The sequence below is a fragment of the Tasmannia lanceolata genome, unplaced genomic scaffold, assembly GCF_043159265.1.
Source record: "Tasmannia lanceolata isolate RefF3 unplaced genomic scaffold, GAP_Taslan_0.1 ptg000018l, whole genome shotgun sequence".
Lineage (NCBI taxonomy): Eukaryota > Viridiplantae > Streptophyta > Magnoliopsida > Canellales > Winteraceae > Tasmannia > Tasmannia lanceolata.
The window spans coordinates 51,260,041-51,279,123 of NW_027518695.1; the positions used below are offsets into that span (position 1 = coordinate 51,260,041).

The window sequence follows — 19,083 nt, forward strand, 5'->3', positions numbered from 1 at the left end:
TGTAAATCTCAAATACATAAGTTGAAACGTCTCATATAAATGCAATATATTTGATTGACAATGATATGTATAACGACATAATTTTTAACACCTTCATCAATATATCCATATCAAAGGTATGTCGTTGCATATATGTCAATGTATCAATTGATACACCCCGATTTATAAACTGTGAGGGACCTACTCTGGATGGGATCTGGCCCTTGTTATGGCTAGGCCATGCAACAAAATCAACTCTTATTGTGCGATTCTAACCTTCCCATGTGAGAACATAATTCGTTGCTTCTTTGTTTTTTCACTGCCCACTAACAACCCCATTGGAGTATGAGAATTTTTCAGGGTAAGTAGAATTTGATGCATGCTCCATCGCAACTAGGCCTAACAAATAAATTATTTAGGTCATTGAACAGGTTCCACTTCACCGGCTCATAATTTTTCTTTAAATGGTTTGTCTATGCATCATATAGAAACTCTCAAATGTGCGGTTTGCAAGTTGCCTCAGGGGGAAAAAATGCAAAGAAACCTTAAAATGTGATATTTTATGCGTAGATTTTTTTCAAGGAAAAACACTAGTGGAAAAGGTATATTAAAAGTGGGTGGTCCAACCATTCGGTGATCAAAACAATCTATCTATTGGTCCTGGTTGATGCTGAAATCTGAACTTCAGCCTAGGTTGGGCGTTGAGAATTCGTCAAAGGGCCCGGTGTTTGGACACGGGGGCACACTCCGATGCTCAAGTCAGAATGGAGTACCAAACAGTATAAATTAAACGCTAAAGGCAGGGAAAGCTTGAACAGAAACAAATGGTGCAGTAGTGTGATGCATACTTTGGAGTTTGGTCCCCCTTTGGTAGACTAGTCCCTGTTAGTTTGGAAAACTTAGCTTTAATGGAGTCCTTGTGATTGGCCTACTTGACTAAGAAGTCGGTTTCCTTACTTATCCTCGCCGCCAGCTAGGCTTCCTATTAGGGCACGGGTTCTATGATTTTCTTCTGGAAGAGGTACGAAATGACTCTTGTGCCCTCGGTTGCCACTATGTGAACTTGAACGATATGTCTAGTTGGCATACGCGGTCCTAGCCTCGTGCTGAACGAACATCCCAATCAACAACTTTTTAGTAGGTCAGATCAATGGATCCTATCATATGAACGTTGCACATTAAAAAAGAGCCTAAGAGACACCGTCTAGCAATTTCTTTCTCCTTAAGTCTAGGTTTGCAAACTACGCATCTTGTCCATAAGATTAAGGCCTATGAAATCAATAGTTTAGGCACCTTTTCTTTTGGATTTTGAGAACTGACCGAGTCCAAAATTGCTTATCGAACTAAAATCTTAACTCCATTCTGAGTCCAATAATAAGTTTTCGGACTCAATCAATTCTCAAAATCCCCTGTTTGTATTGGATTAACACCCAAAATTGATTATGCCCTGTTTGTATTGGATTTTGAGTACTGATTGCCAAAACTGATTAATGGACTAAAAATTAAACTCGAATTTGAGTCCAATAATCAATTTTGGACTCACAATCGGTTCTCAAAATACAAAATTGAGCCTTAGAGTTCTAATCTTGTTTTGGAGCTTCTCAATCGATCAATACTTTTTTCTAATGTGTGGTGCCTCGGTGGCTAGAACATGTAAATCATGAAGAATAATTATCGCTTCTTTGTCTTTTATGTAATGTGGGCACAATCAAGCTTGCTTTTCATGAAGTCGGTTACTAAAGTGTGATGCTCCTTGTCGGCCATGACCGTAAGTACACACTACCTAGTAGATTAGTGGTGTAAGTAGTCAATAAGGAGGAGGAGAGCCTTGGATTTACCTGGAACTTACCTCATAGAATATTGGTAGGTAGTTTTTGCTTGTCAACCAAGTGGAGTACTGGTAGGATGTGTCATTACCAATATATAGATAGAGAAAAAAGTAAGAGAGAGAGAGAGAGCATCATTCCCAAAATAATCCAAGCAAAAGAATCACATTTTTGCAGTCCTTTGTTTGGATTTTGTTACTAGACGACATGGGTGACATGTCACTGCACAAGGAGGATTCATTCGTCTAATGCGAACCAAACATAGCATATGGATGAGGTGGCACCCAAAACTCAAGTTAAACTGGCGGCTACAAAAGCCAGGCTTTTGCGCAACCAAACAGAGACTTCATTCCTATTTTACGAGGAGATCACTTGACCACTACTCTACCAAGACACAGGTAATTAAAACAACTAAATGGGTTCCTGAGAAAATAGCATTTGATTGATTCTATGCTGAAACATGACACCTGGATGGTCACATGTGATCATCATAGCCTGGAAAACTAAGCTAAGTTAATTTGGAGTGATCGACTAGTCACAATGGGGCCCGCTTCCCTTCCTGTTGTGCCACAATCCATAAACAAAGATTATCCCATACATCCATAGAATTGACTGCACCTCTCCCTACTGAATCCTCGAAAATAAGTTCTCTAATGATTGGCTGACTCGTTTTCCATGACTTTATTTTGCAAATTTGAATATTTCTTTGTTCTTGTGGAAAATTTAGAACTTGTTTGGTAAGCTTGGAAGTTGTTCCTTGGATTGGTTTATTGTTTTTTTTCCTGATACTTATGAGATTTTCCGTATGTGCCAACTGCCTTTGCAGACTTTGGATACATAAACTATCAAGATCAATCTTCTAATCAAAATCAGGTCACATATGGGGACTTGCGTCTACTATCTAGACCGTCGAACTAAAGGGCCATGAGGCTAGGCCAATGGTCATGGTCTCATGCCCATGGATTTAAATTTCGGTTTCAATCCCAGTTTTGGCCTTCGTTTAAACCGAAATTTCTGCCGAACTTCAGCAAAAAATAATAATAATAATAATAATTAATCGTTTAGAAAATTTTGGTAATTTCGGCAAAAAATCATAAGAAGATTTTTTCTCTCTTCAAGCCACGCTGGCTTTTTTCTAACATGTGGTGCTCGTTGGCTTGAGCACGTGAGTAGGGTAGACGAATTATTTCATCTTTGATTCTCCTTATCGGCCACACGGAACAATATCATTAACTAGTGCTTAAATGGGCCCCATTTGATGGTAAAAATCTCCCCATCAAATGAATGACAATATGGGTCCCATCATTAACTAATCAGAGCCATCCATTTCATACCAGTCCATGTGATGTTAAGAATCGACGATTTGCAATAATTTTGGGGCATGGAGATCCAAAGCAAGGCCCAACGGTTCAGATCAATCTATATCCGATTGCTGGTCATTATTTCTTAGATTTCTTAGATTACTTGTTTTTCCCCACTGCAAGAGGCTCTCTGTGCTAAAAAAAACAGAGGCGTTTTGAGTTCATAGTGCTCTAAACTTGCTTTTTCTTTTTGAATCACGATTTGTTAGTTCGTTGCTTCTTTCTCTGGTTCTTCTCTCCAATACAGGAAGAAGGTATGGCTGATCTATTACTGTCTCCTCTTGTTGATACAATCGTTGGCAAATTGATGGATTCAGTCATACAAGAGATTACATTACTATGGGGTGTTGACGAAGAGGTCGAAAACCTATCCACCACATTATCTGCAATTCAAGCTGTGCTTCAAGATGCTGAAGAACAGCAAGTAAGCAGTAATGCAGTGAAAGATTGGCTTCGGAAGCTTAAGGGTGTTGCTTACGATGCAGATGATGTAGTGGACGAGTTTACAACTGAAGTGCTCCGATCAAAATTGGAAGGAAATATCCAAACCAGTAACAGGAAGCAGGTGCGCAGCTTATGCTTCTCTTGTTTTACTTCCAACCCAGTTAAGTTTCGACATGAGATAGGACATAAGATCAAAGAAATTCGGGAGAGATTGGATAAGATTGGACAGGATAGGCATCACTTTCATCTGAAACAAGGAGATGCAGGGAGGCGGCGTGAAACAAAAAGGCCACTACAGATGAGCTCGGTAGTAGATGAATCAAAAATATGCGGCCGGGTTAACGATAAAGAGGAGATAGTAAAATTGTTGTTGGATGAATTTGCATCATCATCATCAGCGTCGTCATCGTCGTCATCCAAGGATATCTCTGTTGTTCCGATTGTCGGCATTGGGGGCCTCGGAAAGACAACTCTCGCCCAGTTTATTTACAGTGATAAACAGGTGCAAGATCATTTTCCAGTTCGAGGATGGGTTTGTGTCTCTGAAGATTTTGATTTGTGTAGAATAACAAAAGCAATCATCGAATCAGTGACAAAGAAATCTTTTGATCATAACGAAATCGAACCACTTCAAGTTAGCCTCAAGGAAGAATTGAGTGGCAAGAGATTTCTACTCGTCCTAGACGATGTATGGAATGACAATCCTAGTGACTGGGATAGGCTACAAGCCCCATTCAGTTCTGGGGCTAAAGGAAGTAGAATTTTAATAACTACTCGAAGTTCAACGGTTTCAAGAATCGTGAGCACCATTCCTGCCTATAATTTGGCTAGTTTAGATGAGGAAGGTTGCTGGTCCTTGTTCAAACAACGGGCATTCACAGTGGGAAGCTCAGATATACCTCCAACATTAATAGCAATTGGTAAAGATATTGTGAAAAAGTGCAAAGGCTTGCCTTTGGCAATAAAAGCTCTTGGAGGTATCTTACACTCAAATACTGATGAGAACAAGTGGAAGAATATCCTTGAAAGTGAACTGTGGGAAATATCAAAGATGAGAAATGATATTATTCCAATACTAAAATTTAGCTACGATCACTTGCCTGTATGTCTGAAACAATGCTTTGTGTATTGCTCCCTGTTTCCAAAGGATTATGAATTTGACAAGGACACTCTAATCCAACTTTGGATTGCAGAAGGATTTATCCAACCTGAAGGAAGGAAGCGATTGGAAGACATAGGTTTCGAGTATTTTGATGAGTTGATGTCAAGGTCCTTCTTTCAATATTTTGAACGGCTCTACAGATCATGCTACAAGATGCATGACTTAAATCATGACCTTGCACATTCCGTTTCTGGTGATGAATACTTCAGAATAAAAAATAGTGTTGACTCTTGGAATGTTGCTGCAAAGGCTCGTCATGCTTCAATATGGCAACGCAGTGAACACTCTGGAATTTTCGAGTCCTTTCATGAATTTGAGAGGCTGCGCACATTTCTGCTACTGCCAAGGTACGAAACACTCACTAAGCAAGTTGCTCATGATTTCTTCCTAAAATTGAGATGCTTACGAGTGTTAGATTTGAGTCATAGCTGTGTAAGAGATTTGCCGGATTCTATTGGAGAATTAAAATATTTGAGGTACCTTGATCTCTCTTTTACGACTATTGCAACCTTGCCTGAATCAATAGCTAGCCTCTATAATCTGCAAACACTGAAACTTTGCAATTGCATGCAACTTGCTGAGCTACCAAAGTCCATCAGCAACCTAATTAAGTTACGGCATCTCGCTTTTGAGGGTTGTAAGATTTGTACGCCGCCGGAACTTGGGAAATTAACAAGTCTTCAAACACTGACTATATTTGTTGTGGGCAAAGAAAATGGATGTGGAATAAGGGAGTTAAATAACTTGACAGAGTTGAGGGGAAGTATTCACATTTCAAATTTGGAGAATGTGATAGATGAGAAGGAAGGCAAAGAAGCCAATTTGAAGAAGAAAGAGTACCTGGATAAGTTGACGCTGGAATGGAGCAATAATAATCCACGAGTTGTTGCAGTTGATGAGGAGGTACTTGAAGGCCTCCAACCTCACACCAACCTCAAAACCCTAAAGATTTTATCATATGGTGGTGTTAGTTTCCCCAGGTGGATGATGAGCGGTAATCTGACGAATCTGACCACTGTTAGTCTGGTTCGATGTTTGAATTGCCAAGAGCTTCCACCCCTTGGCCAGCTAGCTTTCCTCAAGAAGCTCTATATTATTGGAATGGATGGATTGAAACATATTGAAGGTGAGTTTATTGGTGGGTCCAATAAGGTTATTAAGGGTTTTCCATCATTGGAGGAGTTAGAGCTGGTAAACATGCTGAATTTGGAGGAATGGTGTGGTGCAAGGGAAGGGGACATGCCATGTCTTGGTACACTAATAATATCAAATTGTCCTAAGCTGCAGAGATTTCCCCACCTCCCATCCATTAATAATTTGGTATTAGGAGACTGTAATGAGATGGTATTGGCCTCGGTTCCTTGCCTCACTACTCTAAAGTCAATACAAATTCGCTCTATTAAAGGCCTGATATCCTTACCCCCTGGATTTCTTCAACCTTTAACCGTACTTGAGAAATTGCATGTCACTGGATGTAATGAGTTGGTGTCTTGGCCAAAGGAGGTCGGGTTGCATGACCTTCCTTCTCTCCAATATTTAAATATTGAGTGGTGTCGTAAACTCGAGTCATTGGGAGACGACGAGGAGGGCCTTCCCATCACGCTTAGATCTCTCAATATATCCCTCGGTTGTGATAGCCTCAAGCGTACGCCTACAAGGGGGCTAGGAAAACTGAGTTCCCTCCAACATCTGGACTTGGTTACTCAATGCCCATTCTTGCCAGCGGAGGAACTGCCCGCCACTCTTCAATACCTTAAAATATTCTCATGTTCTAATCTCAAATCCATGTCCAAGGGGATTTTCAACAACCTTACATCGCTCAAAGAATTGGTAATTAGAAATTGTCCGCAATTGGAGTCATTGGCAGGCGAGGAGGAGTTACCCACCGCTCTTACATCTCTCTCGATCTCCGACTGTCCTAATCTCAAGTCCCTATCCAAGGGGATGCGTAATAACCTCACCTCCCTCGAACAATTATGTATTTATAACTGTCCACAACTAGAGTCATTGCCAAACATCATCAGCCTCCATACACTGACAATTAGAAAGTGCCCTCTAATGCCGCAGTTTCCAGAGGGAACGCTCGACATGCTTACATATCTCTCAGTTGATAATGTTGAGATCTTTTCTAAAAACCTTGCATCCCTCCAAACCTTGTATATTTCACAACTCGAATTCTCTCCAAGCATGCTACTGCCCCCCACGCTTAAAACCCTCTGTATCTATTCTTGTCATAATCTGAAATCCCTGCCCAAGGGGATGTTGAAGAACCTCACCTCCCTCAAAACATTGATCATTGATCGGTGTCCTCAACTCCTTTCATTGCCGGAGGAAGGGTTGCCCACCACGCTTCAGGAATTATATATTGATCGCTGTCCGGAAGTAGAGAAACAGTGTCAAAAGAACAGAGGCCAATATTGGCCCAATATATCACACATCCCCATAATAGAGATAAATGACTCGAGGGTTTGAAGACTACTCTGGAGAAGGTACACGATTGTCTCTCCTCTTGGCTTTTGTTTTATTTATTTTTGGTATGTAAGATGGGATTGAACCTCCGACCCCCAGGTTGATGAAAAAGCCTTAACCATTGAGCTAGAGGTTCAATCCCAAATTAGGGCTCTTGGATTTTATTAATCATATGAATAGATTTCAATCCATTATTTATTTTAAAGAATAGTAAACCTCAATTTCTCTCTATCTCTTTTCATTTCCTCATTTTCTCTCATTCACTTTCTTACAAAACAAAACAAATAATTAATTTTATTGGAATTCCATGTTCATAAAGAAAGGACACTCATATGAGAATTTTTTTTTTTCAGGTTCTGTAATTTTTCATCATAGCTCAAAATTTCTTGTCTTAGTCTTGCCATACAGTAGATTATGACTTGATTAAGCCGAAAGGAACCCTAACTAGGATGAATTTACCTTATATGATTCATTGAATTTATGCTCTGTTTTGAACTCTTTGGTATCATTCAGATTAATTGATCTGTAGCAACTCTTCAAATCTTCTTCCTTTTTTATTTGGTGTTGGTTTGCTTTAAATGTTATTTGATTGATGATTTCTTTTGCAATTGATTACATTCCCTAAACTTCTTCTAGAATTGAGCATCAAAACTCTGTTAATTTTTCATCTTTCATCTTTCATCTACCCCTCACACACAGACATTTATTGGAATTTCAAGTTCATAAAGAAAGTGCACTTATCCATGAAAAATGAAAACGAGAAGACAAAGCAGGTTTAAATGCTTGCTTTGTTGGTATGTCTAGGGTGAGATATTTTAATCTAAAATCAAATTCAAAATTAGTTGATGTGATGCTAGCAGAGCTCTTTGTTCTAGTTCTATGGATTAGGATGGAACACCATGATACTGGAAAAGACATCTACTCAAACAAATTATAGATGCGAAGACAAAATTCTGTCTTACATGGTTCGAAGTAGGTTAAATGTTTTTCTTTGTTGTATGTCTGGATTGAATTTTTCTTCTCTAAAATCAAATCTGGCATTAGTTGATATGATGCTAGTAGAGTGGGTTTTACATTTTTCTTCATTTATTTTGAAATTTAGTTACCTAGTAGTATACAATAAATTGTTACCTTTTTTTTGTAACAAAAAGAATCCCAACTGGGATGAATTTACCGCATACACATCGTTGAATTTAAGCACCGTTCAGGCTGCTTTGGTTCTTATGTGATTTCTTTTTCTTTTCCTTTAGTCGCTTTGTGCCTTGGTGTAGTTTTTTGTTTTATTTTTCTCTGTTCTCCTTTTTCAATTAGTTTCAGCTTATCTAAAAGAAAAGAAGTGTCTATATTAAGAATTTGATCAATGTGTGTAACTATGATCTATGCACAGTTAACTTTAACTAAGTCAAACAAGCCAACATGGATTTGTATTGAGCTTTCTATTCATTGGTCGTTCCTTGTCATCATTCATTGTATAAGAAGATGGAGTGGTGTCTAAAGGACTTTCTTTTGCATTTATTACAAGGATTCTCTTTTCAATTTATTACACCAACTTCTATTAGAAATTAGCATCAACATTGAAATAATTTTCCAATTTGCTTGTACCTCTGTTTCTATCTCTCCCTCTTTCTCTCTCTCACACACATATTGAATTTTTTTGCTAAATAAGAAAAATTAAAAACACAGACATGCAAACACACTGGCATATTTACTTCTTTTTTGTTAAACACACACACACACACAGGTTAACTTAAAATGCTTCATTGGATCTTTCTTAGTTGCAAGTTATTATCGCCCTAAACTTTCTCCAATTTATTTCAAAATCTCATCTACTCTTTTAGTTTGGGCCTTCCAAATAAAGAATGATAAAGAGGTTGGCGGTTATATCCTAGCTTACCTACCCAAAAAGAAAAAAGAATGATCCCTGCCTATTTCCATTTGTTTTCACTTCTCCATCATTTTTGGATGCCTTTATCCATTCACTGAGGTTAGTCAAAAGTCTCAGTTGGGACCAAATGTAATTGGAAAGACTGTATCTATTCTCAGTGGACTCGAGGAGGAATCCAAAATGTTTGTAACCTCGGTAACCACTTGACTCCTCATTCCATCTTTCTCTGAGTTACGACCATTATAGGCTTTCGTATGAAGCGTCATTCGTCTCTATGATCTCTGGGCAAAGTCAATCTGTGGGAGCGGTTTCGAATGTTCAATCAGTGATTTCTTGTGCAAAAAGAATAAATGTGGGACTGTGGTTTTCGGATTCATAATCAATACAATACAGTAGACAACAAAATTTTAAGCTTTTACCTCTTCATTGTAAAGAATTTCCTTTTGGGGGACCATTTATGAAATAATATTACGCTAGAATAAGCTTATTATTTCCTTTCATCTAAACTCAAACCTATATTAGATAGTTTCTACAGACTGAACATGTTTCAAGCCAATTTTGTTGGGAAAAGTTTATTTCATCTTGGCATTCATATCGGTTCTATATTTGGATTTCAATCCAATGACCAATTTACTTTTGCGAAATCGCAAGCTTGTTTTGGATTTTGCTTGAGTCTAAACTATCATCCACCCTATCCGGTAATATCAACTCATCTTGCAACATAAGAGGAATATTGTTCTTCTCATAGTTCTTTCACATTCAGTCTAGATAAAATTTCCTTGAAGCTGTGATAACAAACTTTTCATAAAGAAGGAAGTATTCCTTTACTCAAACCTTCAAATTCCCAGACCATCTTATCATTTTTGGTTCACGGCGATGACTTTCTATCTTACTCAACAATGATATCCTTGTTGCATTTTGATATTTCGTATACTATTAGAATCAGAATCTTGGATTTTAACTCTCTAGTTTTCCTTTTGGAAGGAGGATTATAGCATGATCCCTACATATTCAAAAACGAATTTATCTAACATAACAACACATAAAATTAAGCTTCATTGCAAGGGACCAATCGTTCTTTTTCCACATTTGTCTACTGATCTTAGCTTTAGTGTAGATACTTGATAGGTCGAAACAAGGGACCAATCGTTCTTTTTCCACATTTGTCTACTGATCTCAGCTTTAGTGTAGATACTTGATAGGTCGATGTATTTGTTTCATCTACTCTATTTCTCAGTCCTTTTTGTTTTTTTCTTCTTCTTGTTTCATGGAAAGACTCTGGCCTAAACACCTCTTACCAGCATTGCTTCTCATACTTTTTTTAGTATCAGATTCCAACTCATCTTCCCTCTTTCTTTTGTAGCTCTTTCCTCAAATTATTTCCTCCATAAAAAGACTGGGTTCATCTTCCTACTGATCAAGAGTCCTCTAGTTGACGAATCGGTTTAGAATATGGGTCTTCCAAAACTTCTCAGTTTCCTCCTTGACTTCCTTTTGAGGTAGATAAGGTTCCCTTTTATCTTTCTTGGCACATATCATACTTTTATAAATCCCATTTGAAACAGTCAATCCTTAAGAGCCCAACATGAGAACAGGATTGCTGCAACTTCAAATAGCTAATAGGAACGTGCCTATCTAGAACTCAAGATTGATGCAAAACTGATGCAAATCAGAAGCAAACACAACATCAATTGGAACAATGGAGTAGAGAGATTGAAAATCTTAGAAAGTTTTTTAGAAATTGCCCACTAAATAAAAAATTCCAAAATCATGAACTTTTTTTTTTCATGGAAGCACTAAAGAAGATCCACTAAAATAAGTAATCATGAATTGTTCGTATCTAAAAGGTTCCAAGCTAATGAACTTCTTTCCCATAGCAGTAATAGAACTTGTCCATCAAAAAGAGTAATTATGAACTTTCTACTGAAACCTTACAATGAAGTACGCAGATAGTACTTGTACAAAAAGCATCTTCTAATTTTTAAAGCATAACTTTCTACTCCCAGACTGATAGTCCTTTCTAAATAAACCCAAAAAAATCTCCTTTGTACTCTATATCTGTTGAAACATAAGTAATTAATAATATTCTTTACCTAGAAAAACTCAAAAAAGAACAAAGAAATTGCTAAAATAAAAAAACTACTAAATTTTGATTTACCGACTTTCGGGAAACAATTGATGACTATTTCTCCTATTACAAGTTCGACACAAATTCAAAGCTATCCGAATACGAATCGCTACAGCATTGGTAGAAAACACAAAGTAGGATGTGAAGGCGATAACTTTAATAACAATGTTAACGGTAAAATAGCATTTAACACTACCCAAAAGTTGAAGGGAAGATAGGCTGGTCTTCCATTCTATATTTCTCAAAATTAACAGTTTTGAAGGTTATAAATATAAAATGTCATATCAATCAAAAGTTCCTTGCATGAACCAACTACCTTATCTTATACATGCTAGAATTAAAGACTTCGAACAACTTACAAAGCATAGCAAAATATGAAACGTAAGGTTATGCAACCTAGGAACAACCTGCAATGCGTGGAAAATTCAAATATTGACCGCATTCAACCAAGAAACAATCTACAATGCATAGAGAATTCAATGTAGTCAACTTTTGGAAAATGCAACTATCATAACTACCCATTTAGGCCCCCAATATGTTATCAAAGAAGATTGACCATTATTCTTTTCTCTATTAAAAATGCCTTCGTTTTATGTTAACTTCCTCTCTTTCTTTCATTCTTTTCAATTTTGTCCTCTTTTATCATGGTAAATGGAAAATATGTCCCCCTGTGAACCATATGACTTCTATTCTTTGGATGACATCACCCCGCAGTTGGAAAGAAATTCTCTCTTGATAATTCATTCCACTCACCACCATGGAACTCCACGCAAGTGGACAACTTCCCAAAAAACAAAAGTAGCTTGCATCACAAGCCATCCAATGAGACTATTTTTTGCCTTGAATGTCTCCTTCCATTCATCACCCGACTTGATTTGGATTTGATCTAGCCACTTCATAGTTTGATTTTGTAGAACATTGTGCACTAGTGAGCATTTCAAACATGTCATCTAACTATGTCTCTACATGCTTTTTGATTACCCTTTATTGGAATATTTTATTTTTTTGGTAATTTCTACTGTAGAAAATACATTGTCATGCTCATTAATAGAACAAAGAAAAATAGATTATTCTCCCCTCTACATGATTTCTCTCCTCTCCTCTCCACCCCACCCCCTCCCTACCCACCCCTTCTCTCTCTCTCTTACATGATTAAAGAAGAAATTATACCATACCAAAGCTTAGGGATCAAGATCCCTTAATAAGGGATTGAGTTTAAATTCCTACTAGATATACATATTTCCTTTCTTCTTACACCCATCGAAGCCATTGTTTCTTCTACCTGTCCTATATAGTTCTCAATTCTATCTTCTTTTCAAAAGCTCAATCCCTCTCAGTCTCCAAAAATGGCACACAAACACTACTCTCCTCTTTAAAAAATTTACTCAAAAGTTTTGTTGTTGTCTAACAGTAGACTTTCCCAATAAATCATTACTATGAGTACAAGGTCATTCAATTCTTTATTATTTAGTTCCGTTTTTTGAATGCCCATTATTGTTTGAATTATTTACTTGTTTAGATATTGCTTCAATTGAACATGACAGTGAAAAGAATTTTCAACTTGTAGTTTTTTACAACTTTACCTTCCATGACTTTATTTCTCTGGATTTTTATGTTTATGTACTCAAGCTAAGAAAGAAATCTAAGATGTACCTAATTGACCTAAACTTCAAGTAATATAAATGCCAACTTACATGCTAATCTTTTCATTTCAGGTTAAGCGAAATTGGTGGGCACCATTCTCTCATTGTAAAATTAAAAGGCAGAATATCTATATTTGCAGCCTTGAACGGATATTGAACATCAAGAAGTCCAGAATGTAATATCCAATAGGTACCTTCACACCATCATACCTATGGTTGGTTAGTATGCAAATCATGATTGCACTTGTATCAACAACAAAGATAATGTTATATTGGTTTTAAGATTCGGAACTCCCTAAAGGAGTCTCAGCGACTGACCTATGACTGAATATATGAAATGAAAGCATATGTGGTTCCTTTTTTAGCACAGAAACAAGTCTAGAGAGTTGGATTACAATATTCTTAATAGCGGCCATAAATTCAAAGAGCCAACAATGAAATCGTTAGCAATTCTATTTAGAATGCCTCTAGATGTACAACCCAAGCTGATTTTTGAAGCTCCATCTTTGTTAATATTTTTCCTTTTACTTCGCTAGAGTGCATTGTGGGTAACTTTCTACTATAGCTTCCATGCTAGTAACTATATTAATCTTTTTATTTCTTCTGGGTAAGTGTGGGTAACTTTCTACTATAGCTTGCATGCTAGTAAGTATTTCTTCTGGGTCAGTGGGCAGGGATTGCAGTGCAAGGCCACTGGATCAATCCTTATGTCTTAAAATCATTGAAAGACTGATGCTTCAGATGCAACAAAGCAACTGTAGTAACTTTTCAACACTAAAACCATGTTTTTTTCCTGTCTTAGCAATCTTACTGGCTGGGCCCTTTGTACTATTCGTCTGTTGACACTACCACTGATTTATCCTCTATTGTACGTATTACATGCTATGAATTTAACAGCTTGCATCATTTGATTGGGAGGCTCCCCCCTCCCCCCTCAATGATTACTCGGTGTAGAAATCTGACGAACCTAATTCGATGTTACGTCCAAAAGTAACATTAAAACAAGTATAATGATAACACAAGTGTTTTATGTGGTTTGAAAATGGTGCCTACATCCATGGGAGACACCACGATGTTCTATTATGTGAGAAACAGATAAACAAAGATTACAATAGATTAATGAAGTAGATTGGGAGGCAAAGAAAAAGGATGGGCTTCGTAGGCTGGAGGATTGGATTCTAAGAGAAGAGGCCTCGGAAAAATCAAACTTGAATGAAGAAGACCAAGCTGTCAATGAGAGACCGTGGAGTGCTTGTCTACACTTATTCTATCTATAACAAATTCATTTCAACATCCTTCAACCACATTTGTACATCTACTAAAGATATTGCAAATAGGCATAAAAAGAGAGACCGTGGAGTGCTCTTCACTGAGCATTGAGAACACCCTCCACTTCCAGTAGTTTGTGGGAAATTTTAGGGGGGATGTTTTTTCTATTCCCATCCGCTACATCTATCAAAGTAGTGAAAGCTTTAGCCATTCTGTGCTGTTGTGACACTTCAAGCACTATTTTCCTGATGGCAGATTTTTCGAGATTTAGTTTTTTCTTAGGTCCTGTTCGTTTTAGATTGCGACAACCGATTGTGAACCTCAAGCCTATTATTGGACTCAAAATCAAATTTAATTTTGAGTCCAAGAATCGGTTTGGGGTTCACAATCTGTTTTCGCAATCTAAAACGAATAGGGACTTAGGCATAGTGAATTATAGAGTGGTTAATACTATGTAGTCATCTTCTTTGTGGATGGGAAGCTTTTTCTGTTACCGTCTTTCCTTGGACATCTTGTTCCATTTTGCTATAACTCAAGGTTTTATGTTCAAATGCTATATTGTTATCTTTAAAAAGAATAATGCAGTGTAGGCAGATGGTTGCATTCAGAAAGATTTCCAGGTATGAGTCGTGATCTTGAGTTGAGTTGACATGGCTAGTCACCCTACTGAATACAATGGCTACAACACATTCTTAAGTATTGGATAAAACTAATTTTGCGTAAAATAGGACAATAAATTAGATACTCCAAATTATTTTTTGAAGTTAGTTTGGAAACTTGAGGACTAGTAACTCCATGTTCTCCAAACCTCAAACAAGGACACGGTCTAGGACAACTAGCAAAGGTGTTAGGACCACTCTTCACAACTTTATTAGGCAATATGGATCCCAATTGTTCCAATACTCGGGCATATGGGTGTTTGGCACTATGGGTGAATGGAGCTGGCATTCACGTTGTAATTTCTTATATTCGATATTAACTTTACTTTCAAGGAAATATTTCTGTAAATAAAACTTTTCTGCATTAATACTAACAGAAACAGAGAATCTGTATGAATATACTAAAACAAAATGCATAATAGTGAGAGGCTGCAAATTTAGAAAATACGAGAGTAATTTAGTGACATTCATATTATTGTTAACCTACCACTGAATAACATCATAAGTAGCGAAACACTTTGATTATATTGCCTGCAATGTAACACTGAAATGTATTGACAATGTCATATTCTTGTATATGAGAGCAGAGCAATATATTAAAATGTTGTCCATGATTACTTATATTATTAGGCTGCATCAGTAAACAGAATTTGAAATTCAAAAAGTTGAGAATTTGCTAATTACTGCCTCTACATATTGCCCATACCAATGTCCTACTGACAAGTAGAAAAACCAAAGAAATCCAGATGCCAAACATGCAATCCACAAACCAGAGAGTTGCGAAGAAAATGTTTGCATAACTTATTAAATGTCTTGCTCCTAATGATAGTACTTTCAGTACCCAATAGCTTAAGTGTTGCTGCTTCAGGCATCTCTCAGCTGGTGTGTTCTGTTAAAGCATAAGTTTGAACTTGAAGAGGACCCTATTGGGTTGTTGTACCCTGAAAATTGCTTGGTTTACGATTTGAGGTGGACTCTTAAGTAATAATATAAGAGAAATGACAATACTTTGTTGTACCCTGAAAATCGCTTAATTTACGATTTGAAATGGGAGTACTTGGTCTCTACCTCCTCTTATAAGTTAGGCATTTCTCTTAACTCTATCCAAATTCTTGAGTCGCTGGATTAGCTAAATTAAGATATGATCATCATTTATGATCCACGGCTCACTCAATTAGAGCCCTAACTACTTCAATGGAATAAGCTCCAAAGACGCTTTTAATCGTTGTGCTGGGACAATCTAGTCGATGGTTCTCCAGTCATCTTGATGAGGAATTTAGCTATGCCACCCACTGACCTTACGTTAAGAGTATTGCTATATCGAAGCCAATGGGAAGATCAGTCCCAGGGCTCAATCTAAGTTGCTAGCCAGGGTCAAGATGGCTGAAGGGGTTGTCATGGAGATTTGTAAGGAATTGTAGGATCCATAGCTGGAAATAGTGCTGTGAACCAGGAAAAAATGGGAAGATAGTTGCAAGGAAATCAGATTACATAGCTAAGAGAACAAAATCACTTGCACATGATGAAACTCTTTTTTCCTGACAACCCCAACCGCCACCCCCCACCCCCATCCCACCCACCCACACACTCATAGATAGTGATCCATTCTCGTACTCCGTTTCAAGAAATTCAATATAGATGAAGGACTGTTAAAAAATCTAGACAAGTTGTATCCAGATGGCCTTTCTGAAAAAGTTGTGAATCTTGAAGTCATATACCATTAGCTGCCCAATTTCAATTTGAAGGATTTCTGTTCATTTTTTCTATCTCTCCACCTTGTTTGGACCCCTCAAGTTACAATCTTGTGAAACTACCAGTTACTCCAAAAGCTTAAGTTGTTGGAGGAGGCAGTATTTAATATTTTTATACTTTAGCACTCCCCCTCACGTGTGGCCCCTGTTTTAGGGTTGGCCCACACGTGGCACATGTGGCCCCTCTTTTGGGTTTTGCCATTGCATGTGGATTTTGCTATCCAGGAGGTTTGAACCCACCCAGGCATTTACTATGTTATCATGTGAAACTACCAGTTACTACAAAAGCTTATGTTGTTGGAGAAGGCAATATTTAATTTTTTTATACTTCAACAAATTTGATGGCTTGAGCCAAGTATTTCATCTTTGGATGCAAAGTTATATTATGGAAGGATTTGCTCCACATCCTTTGAGTTATGGAAGGAGAGGTATACGAGAAGGTTCAAAAAATGTTGCAAGTTATGTCTGATCAAACTTATTAACGATGATGTCTCGAAAATCTCTACAAATACTAAGAAAACTGATGATTTTCTAGGTGTTTGTCTTCCGTAGAAAAAACCACCCATTCAGAATTTAGTTCTTTCCTCGTCTGAGACTGGAAAAATGAACAATCTTGCAAAATTTGCATCTATCTTTGGGAGATTAAATCTCTCAGAAATGCGCATGTCCATGGCGATTAAACAGTACGTCCACCGGATTCAAAATATTCTGTCCTTTTATTATAATTCTCAATATTCCAAGAAAATACGTCATCTTGCTTATACACTAGCCAAAGTCGAATATCTGGTTGGATATATTTGCTCAGCCTTTTTGCTAGATATTATCAAGGACATCAAGAAAAAGTAAAGAAGGCCATATATCGTTTTAATCTTTGCTAATTAATAGTGGGGCTAAATAATTTTCTTATCAGGTGCTTAACTGCCTCTTAGTGTACTAATGCAAAACTTATTTTGAATAGAGATTGGTGGTGATTAAATTCATTTTAATGTCTTTATTGGGTACTTTCTTAAATACAGTTAGGTTTACCTTAAATACTCATTATTGTTTGAATGTGTTGTTTAGATGTTGCTTCAGTGGAACATGACTGCATAAAGAATTTGTCGTACTGTAGTTTTTTCTCCAAATTTATATTCCATGAGGTTATTCCTCTGGAAATTCCATGTTCATGTAATATATCTATGGAGCAAATCAGGGATGTATCAATTTGAGCTAAAATTCAACGAATATAAATTCAACTTATATGTTAATCTTTCCATTTCAGGTTAAAAAATTCAGTGGGCACCTATTTTGCATGGATTCGGATTCACGTGTCGAGATCTGACATGGATTCACGGTTCGGATTCGGCAAATCCCAAAAAGTCGGAGTTGAGATCCATCCAAGTGCAACTGTTGCTTGACTTCTTCACCAATCTCTATTCAAGGGAGATAGGTAATGGGGCCCACCTCTTGGGTTATTGCTGTTGGAGATATTGTGATGAACTGCTTTGGGTGTTTAATAAAATAGAAGCTGTGTTTCCAAAGCTTGGAAAGTTGTCCTTGTGTTCTGTTCGTTGGAGTAATTGGCAGGTATTTTCAAACGAAACTGAATGGTACTCTTTTTTCCAATAATAACATTCCTCCCATCATTTTGTAATTCTCCCATTGAGCTTAAGGGTGCAACTTGGGTTGAGTCGAGTTGAAGTTTTGCTAAAAAAATGATTTGGAATCAAGTGAATGGGTGAAAGAGGTGAAGAGGTATGTCAACTTGGAAGGACTTGTGTTGCTCTCTCAAGTGAATGAACTTTTTTGCAGTTGAATATTGTGTCTCACACTTCTTTTACAGTCATTGGAGACGCCAAGTCCAAGAAGGTGTTGGTCTTGAAGCAGAATGGAATGCTAAATTCTCAGAACATAAGAAGAAGTATAAAGAGGAGGCGGCAGAGTTGAAGTCACTCATTTGGTGAATTGCCTGCTGGATGGGAGAAGGTCCTGCCGGTGAGGAGTTGGGATTGATTGTTCTTTAACACGCATTTTCAGGCCCCTAATAATTGAAATTTCTGTTACGAACTTATGTAAATACATTGTTTTCTCATCAGCCATTGGTTTTACTTGTTTGCAGACGTACACTCCTAGAGTCCTGCTGATGCTACTAGAAATATGTCTCATCCTGTGAGAGTGCCCAACAGAGAATCCCAACAGAGAAATGCATCCCCGTGGGAAGGTCTCTTTATTCAAGCTTTATGGGAGGGATCAATGATATTGGTGAAGGTGCAGTTGGCCTTAGAGGGTTCTTTTAGAGCCTTAAACCAACCCAATAGGGCCGAACGCTCAACGTTGATTTCACTGTGACAGCTTTACATGAAAGTATTGGCATAATCCTCAATCTGCAGAACTGTTGTGACTTCCTGTGAGACTTTCTCAGAGGAAAACCAGAGATTTGGTTGGAGAAGATAAGAAAGAAGTGGAAAGGGCCTTGAAGAATATTAGAGTTTTCGTCTGCCACGGAGACACTGAGCAGAGATACAGAG

The 19,083-nt window shown here is 37.5% G+C and overlaps 1 protein-coding gene and 1 long non-coding RNA gene across 3 annotated transcripts; both read left to right on the top strand.

Moving 5' to 3' along the window:
* Window positions 1-3,200: 3,200 nt before the first annotated feature.
* LOC143850408 (putative disease resistance protein RGA3) lies at window positions 3,201-7,166 on the top strand (the record flags this gene model as incomplete). Its single annotated transcript, XM_077359665.1, has 1 exon — window positions 3,201-7,166. A coding segment is annotated over exon 1 (3,744 nt), but the record flags the coding sequence as incomplete, so codon positions are not given.
* A 46-nt stretch (window positions 7,167-7,212) lies between these two features.
* On the top strand, window positions 7,213-18,745 carry LOC143851308 (uncharacterized). 2 transcript variants are annotated; one of them, XR_013236283.1, is made up of 4 exons: window positions 7,213-7,261; window positions 12,970-13,087; window positions 17,838-18,550; window positions 18,675-18,745. It is a non-coding gene; the product is annotated as an uncharacterized LOC143851308 (long non-coding RNA). The 2 variants fall into 2 exon arrangements; XR_013236284.1 differs by having other exon boundaries at window positions 17,852-18,550.
* Window positions 18,746-19,083: the final 338 nt, after the last annotated feature.